At 44.9% G+C, this 19,682-nt stretch overlaps 1 protein-coding gene across 5 annotated transcripts in view; it reads left to right on the forward strand.

Annotated features, from left to right (window-relative positions):
• Nucleotides 1–11,933: 11,933 nt before the first annotated feature.
• Nucleotides 11,934–19,682, forward strand: part of ASXL1 (ASXL transcriptional regulator 1) — a 75,985-nt gene continuing 68,236 nt past the window's right edge. For 3 of the 5 annotated variants that reach the window (XM_023220413.2, XM_023220415.2, XM_023220414.2), the window contains exon 1: nt 12,280–12,434. In XM_023220413.2, the coding sequence (XP_023076181.2) occupies nt 12,378–12,434 (57 nt within the window). In that variant the 5' untranslated portion in view covers nt 12,280–12,377. Of the gene's footprint in view, nt 12,435–19,682 lie in introns of all 5 variants that reach the window. The other 2 variants (XM_023220416.1, XM_023220417.1) reach the window with 1 other exon arrangement.

Below are 19,682 nucleotides of genomic sequence, written 5' to 3' on the forward strand. Positions count from 1 at the left end.
AAAAAAAAAAAAAAAGAAACAAGAAACATGGTTTTGCCATGTTGCCTAGGCTGGTACTGAATATTTTGATTATAAAATTTATATCTTCTAATGGTAAAAAATTCAAACAATACAAAAACATTTTAAGAAAGTAATTACAAATCACTGGAAATTCCATTACCCAGAGCCAATGATAATCTTTTGGATACCTCTTTGTGCAAACTCTTTTAGTTTGACCATCATAGTATACGTAAGTTTGTTCTACTCACCTGTCCTGTTTTCACTCAATGATATCTTGTGGACATATATCCACTTAATAAATTTAAATTTATATTATTGTTTTAAATCAGTATCTCACATTATATTGTATTGTACTAGAATTTATTTAACACTATTGATGGTCATTGAAGCTATTTCCAGATTTTTACCATTTTATACTATGCTATATTAAGCAACCTTGGACAAAGATCACTGCTTGCTTGTTTAATTTCCTCCTGGAATAAATCACTGTACATGAATTACCAAATCAAAATGTTTTTCCCATTATAATTTTATTAAATTTTTTTTTTTTTTGAGACGGAGTTTCGCTCTTGTTGCCCAGGCTGGAGTGCAATGGAGTGATCTTGGCTCACCGCAACCTCTGCCTCCCGTGTTTAAGGAATTCTCCTGCCTCAGCATCCCCAGTAGCTGAGACTATGGCATGCGCCACCACACCCGGCTAATTTTGTATTTTTAGTAGAGACGGGGTTTCTCCATGTTGGTCAGGCTGGTCTCGAACTCCCTACCTCAGGTGATCTGCCTGCCTCAGCCTCCCAGAGTGCTAGGATTACAGGTGTGAGCCACTGTGACCAGCTAAAATATTTTAAATTATTATTTTTTATAAAGAGACAGGGTCTCACTGTGTTGCCCAGGATGGTCTTGAACTCCCGGGCTCAAGCAGTCCTCTCACTTCAGCCTCCCCAAGTGCTGAGATCACAGGTGTGAGCCACCACTGCTGGCCTATAATTTTCTCATGTTAGCCAGACTTGTGTTCAAATCCTGACACACCCCAGAACAAGTATAATTTTGTTACATATTGCTAACCTGCCTCCCAAATCAATTGTACGAATCTGTACTCCCATCAACAGTGCCTGAGTTGTGTCTGTTTCCATCTTTGCTGAATTCTGCCGATCTTTTTAACCTTTGCCACTCTGATCTATTGAAAAATATCTCGATCTTGTTTTAATCTGCAGTTTCATTGCTAGTGAGGCTGAAAATCTTTTCAAGTATTTATTTCCATTTGTATTTCTTCTTTTGTTAATAGCATGTTTAGAACCTTTTTTTTTTTTCTTTTGAGATGGAGTCTCCCTCTGTCACCTAGGCTGGAGTGCAACAGCGTGATCTCAGCTTACCACAAACTCTGCCTCCCAGGTTCAAGTGATTCTCCTGCCTCAGCCTCTCAAGTAACTGGGACTACAGGCACGTGCCACCATGCCCAGCTAATTTTTGTAATTTTAGTAGAGATTAATTTTGTAATTTTAGTAGAGATGTTGGCCAGGCTGGTCTCCAACTCCTGACCTCAAGTGATCTGCCTGCCTTGGCCTCCCAAAGTGCTGGGATTACAGGCATGAGCCATTGTGTCCGGCCCCCAAGAATTTTTTAACTTCCATATTGTGCTTAGGAAAACTGCCTGATTATTAAAATATAGTTAAAAGTATTAATAGTTCCAGGATTATAAAAATATCCATTTGTTTCTTTCAATACTTTTATTGTTTCTTTTATCACATGTAAATTTTTGATCTAGGTGGAATTTATTTAGATTTAATGAGGGAGGTGGAGCTCTAGCTTAATTTTTCTCCAAATGGCTAGTCTGTAGCTAGTCCCATTCTCCTTATTGACTTCTATTTCTTCTCCACCAGTTGGAAATGTCACCTTTATTATATACTACAATTCCTCATACACCTGGCTCTGTTTCTATACTCTGTTTGGTTTAATAGGACTGTGTTTCTTTGTCAAAATTGCTGTTTTAGTTGTTGTAGCTATCTAATGCATTTTAATATCTGGCAGAACAAGTCCCAGTTCGTTAATCTTCAAAGTTTTCTTGGCAGTAGAGCAAAGTGGTTAAATTCATGGAGCTTGAGGTCAGCCAGCCTGAGCTTTAATCCCAGGTTAGCTGTGTTACCTTGAACAAGTTATTTTTTTTTCTCTGAACTTAATGCTGCCTCATCTGTATAATGTTAACAGTAACAGTGTCTACCTCACAGTGTGTGAAGATGTGATGAGATGATGCATCGCAAGTCCTCAGATGGCACCTGGCACATGGTGAGTGGTCAGTAAATGTTAGGTCTTTTTGTTAGGAACATTATGCAACTGTTTTTCCTGTTGAATTTTAGGATTGTTTTGACAATAAAATCTCACTGGGATCTTCACTGGGATGACATTTTCTTTGTGGGATGATTTTGGGATAATTAATATCCACGTTATAGGACCTTCCAGTCTAAGGAAAGCTCTGATCTCCACTGGTCCAAGATGTTACGCTCTTCAGTAGAGTTTTATAGTTTTCTTTATATAAGACCTGTACATTTTTGTTAACTTTATTTCCAGATCGTGTAATTTTTTTTTTTTGAGACAGAGTCTCACTCTGTCACCCAGGCTGGAGTGCAGTGACACCATCTTGGCTCACTGCAACTTCCACCTCCAAGGTTCAAGCAATTCTCCTGCCTAAGCCTCCCAAGTAGCCAGAATTAAAGGCATAAGCCACCAGGCCTGGCTAATTTTTGTATTTTTAGTAGAGACGGGTTTCACCATGTTGGTCAGGCTTGTCTCAAACTCCTGACCTCAAGTGATCCTCCCGCCGCGGTCTGCCAAAGTACTGGGATTACAGGTGTGAGCCACTGTGCCTGGCCCAAATGGTATAATATTTTAATTGCTCTTGTGAATAGAATCGTTTTTCTCCTACCATTTTTTTTTCTTTCAACCCATTTTGTTTTTTCTCCCAGCCCATTTTCTGTTTTTGAGACTTGTCTTACTCTATTGCCCAGTCTGCAGTGCAATGGCATGATTAGAGGTCACTGCAACGTTGAACTCCTAGGCTCAAGCAGCTCTCCTGCCCCAGCCTCCCGAGTAGCTGGGACTACAGATATGCATCACCATACGCAACTAATTTATTTTATTTTATTTTTAGTATAGATGAAGTCTTGTTATATTGTGCAGGCTGGTCTTGAACTCCTGGGCTGAAGTGATACCCCTGCCTCAGCCTCCCAAAATGCTGAGATTGCAGGTGTGAACCACTGTGCCCAGCCATCCCACCATTATTATTATTTTTCTTCTTCTTCTTTCTTCCTCTTCCTGTTCTTCTTCTCCCTCTTCTTCCTCTTCCTCCTTCTCCTTCTTCTTTTCTTCTTCTTCTTCTCTGTTTCTTTTTTTGTGACAGTCTCACTATGTTGCCTAGGCTGGTCTTGAATGCCTGGCCTCAAGCAACCCTACCACCTTGGTCTCCCAAAGTGCTAGGATTACAGGCATGAGCCACTGTGCCTGGCCCTCATCCCAGTATTTTCTAATGGAATTATTAGTAGTACATTAAAAGTTATTCATTTTTGAATGTTTATTTTGCACCCAAAGTGACTATAATTGTTGAGTTTGGAAATAATTTCTCCCCTACCTGGTGTCAGTTTTCAGACTTCCCCTCCTCTCAACTCTAACAGCACCCCAGGCTTCTATCTGCTAGGACACCTACTAGATCGGGTTACCATCATTTGTAATCCATCTGTGTAAACACAGGAATGGTGTCTATTTAGGCTGTAAGTCCCCAGAGCTCAGCACACGGCTGGCATCCCAGTAAGAAGCTAACAGTGCCAATGGAAGAAGGTGCCCCATGCTGTATTACTGTTGTTTCCTGGGATACAGGAGTCTTTCCTCTAGGATGGAGAGCAGAGCAGTGAAGAAGCAAGTAGTCCCTGACATCATCTGGCTGACTGTCTAATTTGGAGTAGACATTGAAGTCATCATTAATGTCAAGAGCTAATTAGATTTTTTCCTCATTATATGTTGAAGAACGCATTGAGTGGTATGGGAGGATGGATGGCTTAATGAATGTAGGAAATCAGGGAAAATCTTGCCAAAGAAATGACATGCAAGGAGGCATCAAGGGTGACTCTGCAACCCTATCTTGCTTTCCCTGCCCCAACCGCAGACCAGTCTTAGCACCCCGTTCTGCTTGAATGAATTCATTCAGCAAACGTTGATGAACACCTGTGTCAGGGCCTCTGCTATTGGGTCTGGGGCCACAGGGTTGGGTAAGAGCCAATATATGAGCTCAGATCATAGTTCTATTGAGCTGGTTGTTATAGGAGATGGTCAAGACTTCTTTGCTTGGGATCTGCTCAGCCCACCTTTCTGGCTTTGTCTCCTGCTCCAGCCCCTCTGGACTGCTGGCCCATCCCCAAGTGAACACACTTGCACTTTTCACACACAGACCCATGGAGACCACTCCCTATCATACTCACTGTCACTTCTACCCAGAATTCACCTGAGCCACCCTCTTTCCTTTGGGCTTTCAAGGCCCAGCTAGTGTATTCACATTCCTCTGTGAAGGCTGCCCCAGAGTTTGTTGCTGCCTCCTTGTCCAAAAGGACCTAAGAAAATAGGTTTGAATAATGTGTACAGTTATTTATTTCCATCTATAAGATCCCATTAGACCTTGGGCCCTCAGAATCAGTGAGCTTGTCTTTGTGTTTTTGCTGGGACCTAATACCCAATGGGTCACTCAGGAATTGCAATTAAAATGGGTCCAGAGAAATGTGACCTATAAGAATAAAGGGATAAGGCAACCTGCTCAGGTCCCCTTCCATACTGTGGAAGCTTTGTTCTTTCACTCTTCACAATAAATCTTGCTGCTGCTCACTCTAAAAAAAAAAAAAAAAAAAAAAAAAAAAGAATAAAGGGATAGAATGCAGAAGGAAGATGAAGATGTAAGGACAACTTAACTTAGAGCAGCGGTTCTGAACCCAGGCCTCCAGGAAGGCAGAATGGCAAAAGGGCAGAGGATGTGGGCTGTGTAGTTGAGGTAGTTGGGGTTGAATCCTGGCTGTGGCATCTATTAACTCGATAAACTGGGACATGTGTTTTTATTTCTTGTGGTTTCAAGAGGGACCAGGAACACCTTGGAACACTATACAGAATTTCATATAAATAGGTATAAGGTTTTCTGGAAAGAGAGTCCATTGCTTTTTAACAGGCTTCACAAAAAGGTAAGCACCACTCAGAAGGGGAGACACTATGTCTTTATTAGTTGTCAACTGCTGTGAAACAAATTACCTCAAAATTTAGTGACTTAAAACAATCAACATCTCGGCTGGGCGCAGTGGCTCTCACCTGTAATCCCAGCACTTTGGGAGGCCGAGTTGGGTGGATCATGAGGTCAGGAGTTCAAGACCAGCCTGGCCAACATGGTGAAACCTGGTCTTTACTACAAATACAAAAATTAGCCGGGCCAGATGACAGGCACCTATAATCCCAGCTACTCGGGAGGCCTAGGTAGGAGAATCGCTTGAACCCGGGCAATAGAGGTTGCAGTGAGCCGATATCATGCCACTGCTCTCCAGCCTGGGCGACAGAGTGAGACGCCATCTCAAACAACAACAACAACAAAAACAAACAAAACAACAACAACAAAAAATTCAACGTATCATGTCTCACCATTTCTGTGGGTCTGGAATCCAGCTTGTGTGGATGATTCTGGCTTGGGATCTTTCATGAGGTTGTAGGCAAGATGTTGGCCAAGGCTGAAGTCATGTGAAATTGTCTGGGGTTACTGTCATATAGACCTCTCCAGAAAGCTGCTTGAGTGTCCTTATGACATGGTGGCTAGTTTCCCCCAGAGCATGTGACTTGAAACAAGGCAGAGCTGCAATGTTTTCTCTGACCTAGCCCCAGAAGCCACGTATGGTCATTTCCACAGTTACAGAGTTCAGCCCTAGTCAAAGTGGGAGGGGACTAAAAAAGGATATCAATGCGAGGAGGTGGCCATTTTGGTTGATGGCTACCACAGTGCCTTAGAAAGAACTTGGAATGGGGAGCTTGGGGTTTAAATGTTGACTCTAGCAACAACTAATTGTGCAATCTTGGGAAAGTGTCTTATCTTTACTGGCCCACTTTTCTCATTCACCTCGTATGATGGTTTTGGAATTCAGGAGTTAAGTCCTGTGAAAAGCCATTTATGTAAGCCCCCAACTTCACATTTAGATATTGGAATCATTATATGAGAAAGAAACGGCATTTAGGGTAGGGTGTAAGTTGATGTTTTTATTATAAATCATGGGAAACAAAGAAATAACCCATTCACCGGTCTCATCACTTTGGCACGCCACCCTCTCAGCATTTTGATGTTAAAATACACTTTAAAGGTTCTTTTCCTTCTTTCACAGAGGAAATAATAGAGGAAATGGCTTAAATTGAGGCCAGAAGCATTATGGTAGATGTGAGTACATCTCTGCATTATTAAGAGAGATTAAAAATTGGGATGGGCACCTTAGTGATGTCCTGAAATCGATGCTTGAAAACCTTAAAGCATCAGAGAGCTGCCATTTTCCATGATTTCGGTAAAAAGTAGCTCAGGTTATCCTTCCTTTGAGGTCATTCTAGGGGGTCCCACAAATCTTTTTAAGCAAAATAAAAATAATAATTATTAAAGTTGTTTTCACATTGTTGAGGTATATTGCGTTGAGAATGGAATTTGTTTTTCCATCATAAAAGTAGCACATATTCTAGATTTTGAAAATACAAATATAAAAAAGAAAAAATATTACCCATAGCTACTACCTTAATCTAAATGTTCTATGTTTTGTGGTTGAAATGAAAAAAATTTTTTCAATTAAAAAGTGTAATATGGGCTGGGCATGGTGGCTCATGCGTATAATCCCAGCACTTTGGGAGGCCAAGGCAGGCAGATCCCTTGAGGTCTGGAGTTTGAGACCAGCCTGGCCAAACATGGAGAAACCCCATCTCTACTAAAAATACAAAAATTAACCGGGTGTTGTGGCATATGCCTGTTATCCCAGCTACTGAGGTAGGAGGATTGCTTGAACCTGGGAGGCAGAGGTTGCAGTGAGCCAAGATCATGCCACTGTGCTTCACCCTCGGTGACAGAGCAAGACTTTGTCTCAAAAACAAAAAGTAATATGGCTATGGCTCACAACTATAATGCCAGCACTTTGGGAGGCCAAGGCAGGAGGATCACTTGAGGTTAGGCGTTTTGAGACCATCCTGGGCAACATAGTGAGATCCTGTCTCTACAAAGAATTAAAAAAAAAAAAATTAGCTGGGGGTGGTAGGATGTGTCTGTGGCCCTACCTACTCCTAGCTACTCAGGAATCTGAGGTGGGAGGATGGCTTAAGCCCAGGAGGTCAAGACTGCAGTGAGCCATGATCATGCCACTGCACTCCAGTCTGGGTGACAGAGTGAGACTTTGTCTCAAAAAAAAAGAAAAAGAAAAAGAAAAAAGACAATCAAAAGTTGCCCATAGTCTTACAATCCAGAGGTAACCATTATTGACATTTTGTTGCCAGGCATAGTGGGTCATGCCTGCAATCCCAGCACTTTGAGAGGCTGAGGTGGGAGGATTACTTCAGCCCAGGAAGTCAAGGCTACAATGAGCTGAGATTGCACCATTGCACTCAAGTCTAGGCAACAGAGAGACCCTGTCTCAAACAAATGAAAAAGATATTCTAGTAATTTAAACACGTTGTCCTCCCTACTGGGAGACTGAACAGCAGGATTTAAATGATGGTGAATGGAAGGTGAGCTACGAGTTAGGGCTGCCCATCATGTGGGCAGATTCTGTGACTTAATGACAATAATGAGGTCATGAAGTCTCCTATACAGGGTCTTGCTCTGTCACCCAAGCTGGAGTGCAGTGACACAACCATAGCTCACTGCAGTCTCAAACTCTTGGGCTCAAATGATCCTCCTGCCTGAGCCTCCTGAGTAGCTGGGACTATAGGCACATGCTACCACACCCAGCTGAAGTCATGCTCTCTATCCATGAGCATCTTTATAACTTGCACAGATATATTTGGGTGAAATCTTGTCTTAGTCTTTCCCGATTCTCCCTGAGCAGGTTCCAAACATTGTTTGGGCCTCATTCAAAGGGAAATTAGTCTTCAGAGAGTTTCTCCAATAAAGTAATTATTGAGATTGGGTCATTTATTCAACAGATTGGGTGCCTACCATGTGCCAGGGCTGTGCCAGGCATTGGGGATATGATGATGAAACCAAAGATAGTAGCATGAACACAATCACTAAACCAAAGTCACATGAAGAAATTAAATGTGGGAGGGACAAGGAGAGCTATACACCTACTGATCATCTGCTATGCTGGAAGTTTATTTAGCAAATGTAATCTCATTTAATCATCTGGACCCAGGGGAGGTAATCTGACCTCTCTGAACCTCAGCTTCATTTGAAAATGGGGATAATATTATTGAGTGAGAACATTTGCTACAGGAGCAAACCCTGTTCCAAGGTTTGGTTCACCCAAAGTATAAACAATGAGGCACATTTTACACTGTAGACACTAACACTTTTTGGAGGCAAAGAGGGCTGGTATTTAGTGAGTATCTACTATGTGCTAGGCACTTTACAAAGATCTCATTTAATCTCAGTTCCATTCTTTGGATTTGCTATGTACCCTGCTGTCCAAATGACGGCACTGAGTCAGTGAGAGGTTTCATAAGTTGCCCAAGGCCACAGAGCTGGATGGAGAAAGACTGCAGAGATTCAAACCCAGGCCTGCTGGTGTGCAGAGCAAATGATAATATATTATTTTGCAGTGCAGTTCATGGGATATATGTGTCCCGCTGGGAATTCCTGGGTGTCTGCTGGTGGCCTGTTAACTTGGTTCTTGAATATGCACTTTGCTCATAACTGTGCAGTTTGAAAAGTGACTCATCCCCAAACTAGGCAGGGTTGAGTATCCGTCCTGTTTATGTTCCACATGCCACCTGCACTAACTTCTGAAGATAATCTATAATAAAAGCACTGTGATTAAAAAACAAAAACACACACCAACTGTTTTGTCTGTTGGTGCTTCTGACAAGAAAATAAACTCATGAATCTCATTAACTTTAAAAAATCACATCTACTTAAGGTTTAATGACTAAAGCCAACTTTCTAACACATCTGTACAGTTCTCTGAACATACTCCGTTTTCACACTTAACTATGATGTTGTTATTTGTTTTTGTTTAATTCTGCAAGGGCAGAGACCTTGAAATATTCACATCTGGATTCCCCCATGGTTTAACCCAACTGAAGTCAGGCAGTGTTTGCTGCAAGAAAGGTGTTCCCATAATGCCTGTATTAGCTTTCTTTTGGGGCTGTAAGAAGTTATCACAGATTTAGTGTCATAAAACAATATTCAATTCTGTTTCACACTTCTTGTGGGCCTGACGCCTGGATTCCATGGCTCAGCGGATTCTCTGCTTCTAGTGTCACAAGGCTGAAATCAAGGTGTCTATATTCCTTTCTGGAGAGTTGGGGAGGGGGTGTAATCTGTTCCCAAGTTCATTCAGGTTGTCAGAATTCAGCTCTGTGAGGTTATAGGACTGAAGTCCCCATTTCCTTGCTGGCTCTTGGCAGGACTTCCTCTCAGCTTTTAGAGGCTGCCTGGATTCCCTGGCTTGTGGCCACTTTCAAAGCCAGCAACAGTGGGCTGAGTTCCTCTCATACTTTGAATTTAATTCTTCTGCTTCATCTCTCCAAGACATCTCTTTTGCCTCCCTCTTCTGCTCTTAAGGGTTCGTGTGATTACATTGGGGTCACCCAGATAATACAGAATTATCTTATTTTAAGGGCTTTATTTCCACTGGCAAAGTATCTTTTGCCAAAGAATGCTGGCTGGGCACGGTGGCTCACACCTGTAAACCCAGCACTTTGGGAGGCTGAGATGGGCGGATCACCTGAGGTCAGGAATTCAAGACAAGCCTGGCCAACATGGGGAAACCCTGTCTCTACTAAAAATACAAAAATCAGCTGGGTGCTGTAGCACATGCCTGTAATCCCAGCTACTTGGGAGGCTGAGGCAGGAGGATTGCATGAACCCGGAAGGCAGAGGTTACAGTGAGGCAAGATCATGCCACTGCACTCCAGCCTGGGCAACAGAGCCAAACTCTGTCTCAAAAAAAAATAAAAAATAAAAAATAAAAAAAAGCAACATACTCACAGGTTCCAGGGACTAGGGCTTCGACAGTTTTGAGCAAGGGGGGAAGACATTATTCTGTCTACCACAGTGCCTGTATTAAACATGTAAATTTCAGTTATTCCCTGTAGGTCAGAGGGGAGTAAAGCTACTTCAGAAGACATCTGAAAGACGCCAAATGACTTGCCAAAGAGTACTGTATCAGTTGTAGATTGGGGGAAAAAAAAAAAAGCTAAAAATCCTTTGTAAAAAATCAAGTCAAACAGTTTTTTGGGGGACGGTAGTTCCTCCTTTCTCTCAGGGTAGAGCTAGAGAGATTTTAAGAGGTGTCTAACTTTGCAGTCTTTTCCCTTTGTAAGATTTTGCTTACCAGACTCAAAAGTTTTCTGTGACCAGTATTAGAAGCAGAACATTGAACCCCTTGGCGTTAGAGTTTGGGCTACAAATGGTCTCCTATCAATACTGGCTCTTGCTACCTGTTAACATTAGGGAGTGGAGGGTGTGTTTCCTCACCCAGGGAAACCTTTAAATGTGGCCACTGATCCTGCCTTCACAGTTTTTAAGAGCTGGCATCAATCCAACTCAGGATGGAATCTAGAAATGTTTCTGGACAACGACTGAACCTATAGGTACAGAAAACCTATATGCTGGGCGCTCTCAATTTCATTTCAGGTTCTGAAACTAAGGCTCAGAGAGGCTAAGTACATTGCCCATTGTCTCTCACCTGGTAGTAACAGCCACCATTTATTAAACATTTGCTCTATGCCAGACGCCAAATCATGCGAACCTAATAATGTCAAGATCTCCCTTCACATCCTCTTCCAATCTGTCAAGAATTTTATGTTAATTTTAATTCCAATAATGCCATGAAATACAAGACAAATGCAGATCAGAAAACAGGCTCAGGTTGAGTGGACAGCCAGGGAGTGACTCAGCCAAGATTCCAGTCTAGGTCCGTTGGACTCCAGGGCCTGAGTTCTCTCCAGGGTACTGCCTCTAAAAACGCACTCAGGTGCATTCTGGTCAGTATGGCCCCAGAGTTCAAGTCCTTTACGCGACCCGTCAACGTATCACCGAGTTCCTCAAGTGGTAAGAACGCTCTAGGCTGCGGGTGCAGGCTCTGCAAATAAACAGCGGCCTGAAAGCACAGGAGGAAATGAGGAACCGTCAAAGTCCATCAACCGTGGAATAACCGTTTTACTGGTTATGAGGGTCTTTCTGTCTCATTATTATGTGGCAGTGAGTCATTTAGGGGGGACCTAAAGGGAAAGTCCTGCCTCTCGTTCCCTACGAGAAGTATAGGTGAGAACCATTTAGACGAGGAGAAGCACGAAGTGGGAGCTGCGAGTCGAGCTCCCCATTTTCACTTCCCACCCGCACCCGCCCGGAGGTCCTGAGGCAAAAAGCACCCAAAGGGTTAAGGGCGGCCGGGGCAGCCCAGCCACCGCCCCTTCCCAGCATCGCCTCCCAGAATCCCTCAGGCACCCAGCCAGTTCCCGCACCTCGCGAGACTCCACCCAGCCCTTTCCGCGAACAGCGATCCGTCCCCGTTCCTAGCTGAGGTCGATGCTAGGCGGAGGACGCCAGAGGGAGAGCGGAAGGGGGCCGCGGGGCACGCCGGGAAGTGTGGTCCACGCGCTTCACACGGCCATATTCTTCCGGAGCGGGGGAGGCGAGAGAGGCCGCTGGGACTACGACTCCCAGCTGTCCTTTCGGTTTGTTTTTGTTCAAAAAAAAAAAACCCCACACTCCCCCTCCTCACTCTTCACACACACTCACACACACCCACGGCAGACACGCACACACCCGGGCGCCGAAGGGAAAGCCGCGTCTCGCCCTCCCGCCCCGCCGCCGGTCCTGTCTCGGTCCCTCAGCAGAGCGGGAAAGCGGAGGCCGGAGCCGTGACCTCTGACCCCGCGGTTATGCGGAGTCGCCGCATTCCTTAGCGATCGCGGGGCAGCAGCCGCTGCCGCCGTGGGCGACTGACGCAGCGCGGGCGCGTGGAGCCGCCGCCGCCCCTCCCCCACCGCCGCTCTCGCGCCAGCCGGTCCCCGCGTGCCCGCCCCTTCTCCCCGGCCGCACCCGAGACCTCGCGCGCCGCCGCTGCCACGCGACCCCCCCGCCGCCGCCGCCGCCGCCGCCGCCGCCCCAGCCCCGCGCCACCGCCCCAGCCCAGCCAGCTTAGAGGTCCCGCGTGGAGCTGCCGCCGCCGCCGGGGAGGAGGATGAAGGACAAACAGAAGAAGAAGAAGGAGCGCACGTGGGCCGAGGCCGCGCGCCTGGTGAGGCGGGTAGCCGAGGGGGGCTCGGTGGGGCTCGGTGGGGGTGGGCTCGCCGCGCACCCCCCACTGGAGGGGGAGGGGCGAGGCCCTGCCCACCGCGGGAGGGGGCGGGGCCATCTTCCTTTAAGAACGGGACAGCTCCGCAAGGCGCGGGGTGGGGAGCGCTCCGCCGGGATGGGATGTGGCGCCTTTTTCCACTTGCCCTACCCGCCAACCCCCCGCCCAGCTAAATTCCTGCGGAGGGGCGAGCTGGCAGGCCGGCTCCTCCCCCTCTGGGCAGCGGGGTCCCGCCTCCCCTCCCCCACTATTTGGCAGCGTCTGGGGGTCTGGGGCAGCTTCGTTCATTCACCCGGGGGAGTTGGGTTTCCGGGAAGGGTCGGAAGCTCCTCCCTCGCTTCATGGTGGGTAATGGGGTGGTGCCTTTGACTCCCGGGGTGGAAAAGCGACCCCACATTCAAGGACGCCAGTGGCATTTGGAGCTTTACCAATCTAAACCAGGTGCATGGAGGGAAGAAAGTGCTTACTCCCAGCCTGAATCCTGAGCAGCGGTTCTCTAACTTTAGTGTCCTGTGGGCGACACCTGAGAGGCGGTTAGTAACGCTCCTCCTAGGGCCCTCCTTAAGACCTGCTGAGCCTCAGGGTCTGGGAGAGAGCCTGGGAATCTGCGCTTTCACCGGCTTCCCAGGTGATTGAAACGCAGTGGCTTACGGACCCCACTTTGAGAAACGCTGACTGGGGTGCTTGCCTTCAGAAGCTGGACTGGAAATGGGTACTTTGAGGAGAACTGAATCCACTTTGCAAAGAATGTATGTTGGACAAAGACAAAGTGTCTCTGTTGGGAGACATTGTTTACTGAGGATTAGCAAGGAGAGCGTAATTTGAGTGTTTGAAGCCGCCTCGTTCAACTGATGGGGGTTGTGAATTTTATGTTCAGAGCGTCAGAGGACTTGCAGGTGAAATAGCTTCCTTTTGGATTGCACCCACAAAGCTCAGACACTTTGAGACATACTCGTGTAACATCTGATACCAGTAGTAACAGGTTATACTAAAATGTCAGTTCCTAAAATCTGTCACACAGGGAGGTTGTGGTGCGGATAGCATTAAGTGTCTCTTGACACTCTGTAGTTTATATGTAATTGTCGTAATTCAGTTTTAATGATGAGTGAAGCTCAGACTTAATTTTCTCTCTTATTTTGAAGAGAGTTTTCTGCGTCAAAGGTGTTGTGCCAAAAAAAAAAAAAAAAAAAAAAACCGTATGGGGGTGGGGTTGATACAAACCTGAAGTACACCTTTTTCTGTCTCGAAGTCTGTAAAAGTTACTGATTTATAAAAACTGAAGGAATTTGGGCTACAGAATTTTCATTGGTGCTTGCTGTCCTCTTCCCTAGTCATTTGTTGCCCAGGGAACAAAAATAGCAATTGTTTGTATGCTGAAGTTTTGTGCTTCAGTTTATTGTGGCCTGGCATATGAAGTTTGAAGATTTTGAGGTTCCGAAATATTTTTTTTTCTGATTTAGTCAAAATTGGAAGCTCGGGCTAGTTTTCAGGATCTTGTAGAAATTTCAGGATTTCTCTAATGGTTCTTTACCTGGAAAACAATAGGCCTGATGGGGAGTAGGAGAGAGCTCTGATTCTCCTGGACGATGAGTTTTGTGTGTTCATTGTCCTTGGCGTTCCTGTTAATGCGGGTGTTTATGACCCTGGGCACCCAAGGAAATTTGCTTGCCAAAGTTTTACTTATTAGAGGTAGGTGAAAGTACCTTTAAATCCTATGTGTATGTCTTGACAAAATTATAAAATCTGTTTCAAAGTTCTGTTGGCTCTTAACTAGTTGACTTTAGGAATTTGGGGTCCACTGTTAAGTCTCTTTAGATTCTCAAATTTACTGTGGTCTGAACTTCAACATCCAGGTTGCTCTTTCTGTTTTATCATTGACTTCAAACCGGATTATCAGAGTAAGTTATTTCTCTTTTTCTTCTAAGGCTCTTCATTAAAAATAGTGATATGAATAGGAATTACCTTGTTTTTGTTTGTTTGTTTGGAGTTTCTCTCTTGTTGCCCAGGCTGGAATGCAATGGCACCATCTTGGCTCACCGCAAGCGCTGCCTCCCAGGTTCAAGCGATTCTCCTGCCTCAGTCTTCCCAAGTAGCTGGGATTACAGGCGTGTGCCACCATGCCCCGCTAATTTTGTATTTTTCATAGAGATGGGGTTTCTCCATGTTGGTCAGGCTGGTCTCGAACTTCTGACCTCAGGTTATCTGCCCACCTTGGCTTCCTAAAGTGCTGGGATTACAGGCGTGAGCCACCACGCCCAGCCTATGAATAGGAATTACTTTATGGTGGTGTTATACATGTGAGAAAGGATTTATGTGACTTTGGGAGGCTGAGGCAGAATAATCACTTGAAGCTGGGAGTTCAAGATGAGCCTGGGCAACGTAGACCCAGTCTCTACAACAGCAGAAACAAAATGAGCTGGGCATGGTGGTGCACACCTGTGGTCCTAGCTACTTGGGAGGCTGAGGAGTTGGAGGCTGCAGTGGCCAGTGACTGATTGTGCCACCACACTCCAGCCTGGGTGATAGAGGGAGACCCTGACTCTAAAAAAATAATGAGGCTGGGCATGGTGGCTCATGCCTGTAATCCCAGCACTTTGGGAGGCTGAGGTGGGTGGATCACAGGGTCAGGAGTTCTAGACCAGCCTGGCCAACATGGTGAAACCCAGTCTCTACTAAAAATACAAAAATTAGCCAGGTGTGGTGGTTCATGCCTGTAATCCCAGCTACTTGGAGGGGTGGGGGGCGCTGAGGCAGGAGAATCGCTTGAACTCGGGAGGTGGAGGTTGCAGAGAGCCAAGGTCATGCCACTGCACTCCAACCTGGGTGACAGAGTGAGACTCCGTCTCAAAAAAAAAAAAAACAACAACAACAACAAAAGGACTCATGAGAATGTGATATATAATTTGTGTATCTTTTGTGTGTTTTTTGTTTTAGAATTTTCCATTTGTGTATCTTGTGTGTGTTTTTTGTTTTAGAATTTTCCATTTCTTTGGATGGTACTGGATGGTAGGTAAGGGGGAACTTTTTAAGAGTCCTAGACTGGGCATGGTGGCTCACGCCTGTAATCCCAGCACTTTGGGAGGCTGAGGCAGACGGATCACCTGAGGTCAGAAGTTCGAGACTAGCCTGGCCAACATGGTGAAACCCTGTCCCTACTAAAAATACAAAAATGAGCGAGGCGTGGTGGTGGTGCATGCCTGTAACCTCCGCTACTCGGGAGGCTGAGGCAGGAGAATCACTTGAACCCGGGAGGTGGAGGTTGCAGTGAACCGAGATCGCACCACTGCACTCCAGTGGTGGCAGTGAGACTCCATCTCAAAAACAAAACAAAAAAACAGCCCTCTTAATGTTTAAAAAAAGTTTCTGTAACACTGTGTGCTGGAGAATTTGTGAGAGCTTAACACTGGACTGAGAGAAACTTGACCAGGAGGAAACGTAGGACAGTTGAACGTTAGAACACCTGAACACTACTCTTATCTTTGGGCAGGTGAATTTGGACTGCTTGCAGTGGCAATTGTATGCACTTCCTTGGGAACACTTTCAGATTGCTCCTGACCCCAGGAGCAATCTGGTGACTAGAGTGTTACTGGGAATCCTTTTAAAAAATTGTTTTTGCAGAGGAAAGAAGATTCTTCTTGTGAATTTCAGTGTAGTATACCCCAGGAGATTGATTTTTGCAGATGTTTAATTATGCTGTTGAAAAATAGATACTCTTTCTTTCACACATTTTGGAGTATTGTCTTTTCTAGATGTAAGACGTAGACCTTACGTGGTTGGGTGGATATCTTCCAACTGGTTATGAACAGTTTGTTTGGGAGAAATAGCCAAGGGGATTTCCCTTTAAATTGAGGACCCTAAATGGATTCTCCCTGGCTCTGAGAAACTCTTTGTTGCATGCTTTATCTTTTACTTTGATTCGTGACTGACCAGTTCTTACATCAAACATTTTTTTTCCCCTTTGAAGTAAGAGAAGAGATACTTTTTTTTTTTAAATGTAGTCTAGAAAGAGACTAGGAATAGAACACTGCTGACTTGTTCTTATACCAAAAGCTGGAAGCGTAAACAGTTTTAATAAAAGTGAATGCTTTGTATCTTTTGATGTAACTTCCCTTTAGAGATTTTGTTTCCCCTGTCTTAAATTCTCCGGCTATTTCTGATTGCTGTTTAAATAATTGGTTGTTACTATTTGAGTCATGCTTCTTTTAAAAAATGCTACAAAAATTCGCTAGCTCAGCTTTCATTTAGTTAGTATCAAAGAAATGATATCTGTGGCAGTGAACATTAGTAGCTTATTCCAGGGTTTATTGTAGGTTTGTTCCAAGTCAGTACTGCCTGTCTTGGCACTTAGGTTCTTGGAATACAAAGATGGATGAGGTTTGCCCCCTCAGGGCTTATGGTCGTCTGGGGATGGAGAAGGTCCAGACACAGGAACAGAATTTTACTACAGTCATGATACGTGTTATCATAGTTGTATAAATCATAAACAGATATCCCAGTTGCTGCCTCTTGTCCAGTCGTAATTATGAATAGTTTCTCCTTTCACTTTCAACTGTCCTGGTTTGGAAGATAATTGTATGTGTTATGAAACAATGGGGACATTGAAAAGAGACTTTTACTTCTGCCTGGCAGAGATCAGGGAAGACTTCCTGGAGGAAGGTGCTTTCTGAGCTCAATCTTGAAGGGTAACTAGGAGTTAGGCCAATTACAGAGGGCATAAGCAGGAGCTGGTGACAACACATAGCAGGAAAGAAAGAGAGTGGGAGAGAGAGAGAGAAAGGGTGAGAGGGAGTGTGTGTATTTGCAAAGTGTGAGAATTAGCTATATCTATAAATTATTGGAACATAAAGTTTGTGGAGTGTCATTGTGGATCGGTAGAGACAGGCAGAGACCAGATTGTGAGGGTTCCATATGCCAGGCCAGTGAGCACCTACTCTGTGCCAGGCACTGTAAGCATTACTTACATTGTCTCTAATCTGTTCAATAACTCTGAGAGGAAGACATCAGTATCCTTCAAAAGAGAACCTAGGTTCAGGTTGGGTTGTAATTTGCCCCAGTTTAGAATGTAAGAATTTGAATCTGACTCTAGATCCTGTTCTTTACCAGTGGGCCAGTGGACTTTGGAAGCTTCAGCTTTTGCAGTATGTGATTAAGGAGCTGTTGAAGGATTTTATTTGCTTTCTATTTTTATTACTATTTTTTGAGACAGAGTCTCACTCTGTCACCCTGGCTGAAGTGCAGTGGCGCCATCACAGCTCACTGCAGCTTCCACTTCCTGGGCTCAGATGATTCTCCTATCTCAGCCTCCTGTGTAGCTGGGATTACAGGCATGCGCCACCATGCCCAGCTAGTTTTTTGTATATTTTTGTAGAGACAGGGTTTCACCATGTTGCCCAGGCTGGTTTTCAACTCCTAGGCTCAAGCAATCTGCCCACCTTGGCCTCCCAAAGTGCTGGGATTACAGGTGTGAGACACTTTACCTAGCCGTATATTTTTTTAGATTCTTTTTTTTTTTTTTTTTTAACTTGAGACGGAGTCTTGCTCTGTCGCCCAGGCTGGAGTGCAGTGGCGCGATCTCGGCTCACTGCACTCAGCTTCTCCCACCTCAGCTTCCCGAGTAGCTGGGACTACAGGCGCCCACCACCACACCTGGGTAGTTTTTTTGTACTTTTTAGTAGAGACAGGGTTTCACCATGTTAGTCAGGATGATCTCGATCTCCTGACCTCGTCGTGATCCACCGGCCTCAGCCTCCCAAAGTGCTGGGATTACAGGCGTGAGCCACCGCACCCGGCCCCCATTTTCAAAAATTCTTTAAAGAGGTGAGGTTTCACTCTGTTACCCAGGCTGGAGTGCTGTGGCTATACACAGACAGGATCATGGCGCACTACATCCTGGAGCTCCTGAGCTCAAGTGACCCTCCTGCCTCAGTCTCAGCTGGGACTATAGGTGTGCACCACTGTGCCTGGCCTGTTGAAGGATTTTAGAGCTAAAAGTGATGAGGGCAGGTTTGCTTTGCTGGGTTGACCTCAGGCTGTAACATGTAAGTTCTACCAGAGCAGGGATTTGGTCTTGTTTACTGTGAATCCCTAGAATTGTGCCTGGCACAAGGTAGATGTTGCATGCGTTTGTTGATTGAAGGATGACAACAGAGTCAGAATGGATTTGAGGAAAACAGGACTGGATGGAGGGATAGACATTAAGAGGCTGTTGTGTTGGGTCAGGAAAGAGACTGGTTTTGGGACTTGGGGGACAGATGAGAGAGAAGGATGACACCTGCGTTTCTGAATTAGGTGATTATACAGGCTGTCAATCAAGGTAGGGAGTACAGGAAGAAGAGTGGGTCTGGAGAAGAGGTGAATTAGAATTGCCAATTAGATGAATTAAGAGTAGAGCTGAATTAGAGTAGATAATGAAGGGGTACAATCAGTACACAACTGAATATTTGAATCTGAAATTTGGGGGAGACATCAGGGCTAGAGGTAGAGATTAGATAGTTATCAGAATTTAGGTAGTAGCTGAAACTGAGATGATAATGTTACCCATGGAGAATGGAAAATCTGAAAAGAGAAGCAAAGAATAGGATCATGGGAAATAGGGGTTTTATTTTAGTACCTTCTCCAAACCTTGACTTTAGTGCTGAAGTCTTACGTTCTTCCATAGAGAGTACCTTCCGCAGCAGACCTGTCAGATGAGATCAGGCACGTCCAGGGTGGTATGGCCGCAGACAGCAGTGTCCTATCAGACTTACTGCTTTATGTGTTGCTTGTGACAGCAGTACTTGGTTATGATAGTTAAATGGACTGTAAGACGTTAGCTTGATTTGGAGTACCCTCAGTAGCTGCACAGGTAGACAAAGTACAAAGATATTGACAGCTTTTTTCCTCTTTTAGAAGAGTAACATATCTAAGAACTCTTAAAGCAAGAGAGCTGCAGTTGCACACTAAGAAAATACTGCAATACTGCCATGACTTGGTTATAGATGATGCTAACATAAATGGGATATTCTGTTTCTCATTGCACCAGTCATGCAGAATCATAGCATCATGTTGCCAAATGGCAGAACGTACTGTGGCAGTTAACACCACAGATTAACAACACAGTGGCAAAAAGCACCATTTAAAAATATGGGTACTTGGTCGGGTGTGGTGGCTCACTTCTATAATCCCAGCACTTTAGGAGGCTGAGGCGGGCAG

Source organism: Piliocolobus tephrosceles, chromosome 20 (assembly GCF_002776525.5).
Source record: "Piliocolobus tephrosceles isolate RC106 chromosome 20, ASM277652v3, whole genome shotgun sequence".
NCBI lineage: Eukaryota > Metazoa > Chordata > Mammalia > Primates > Cercopithecidae > Piliocolobus > Piliocolobus tephrosceles.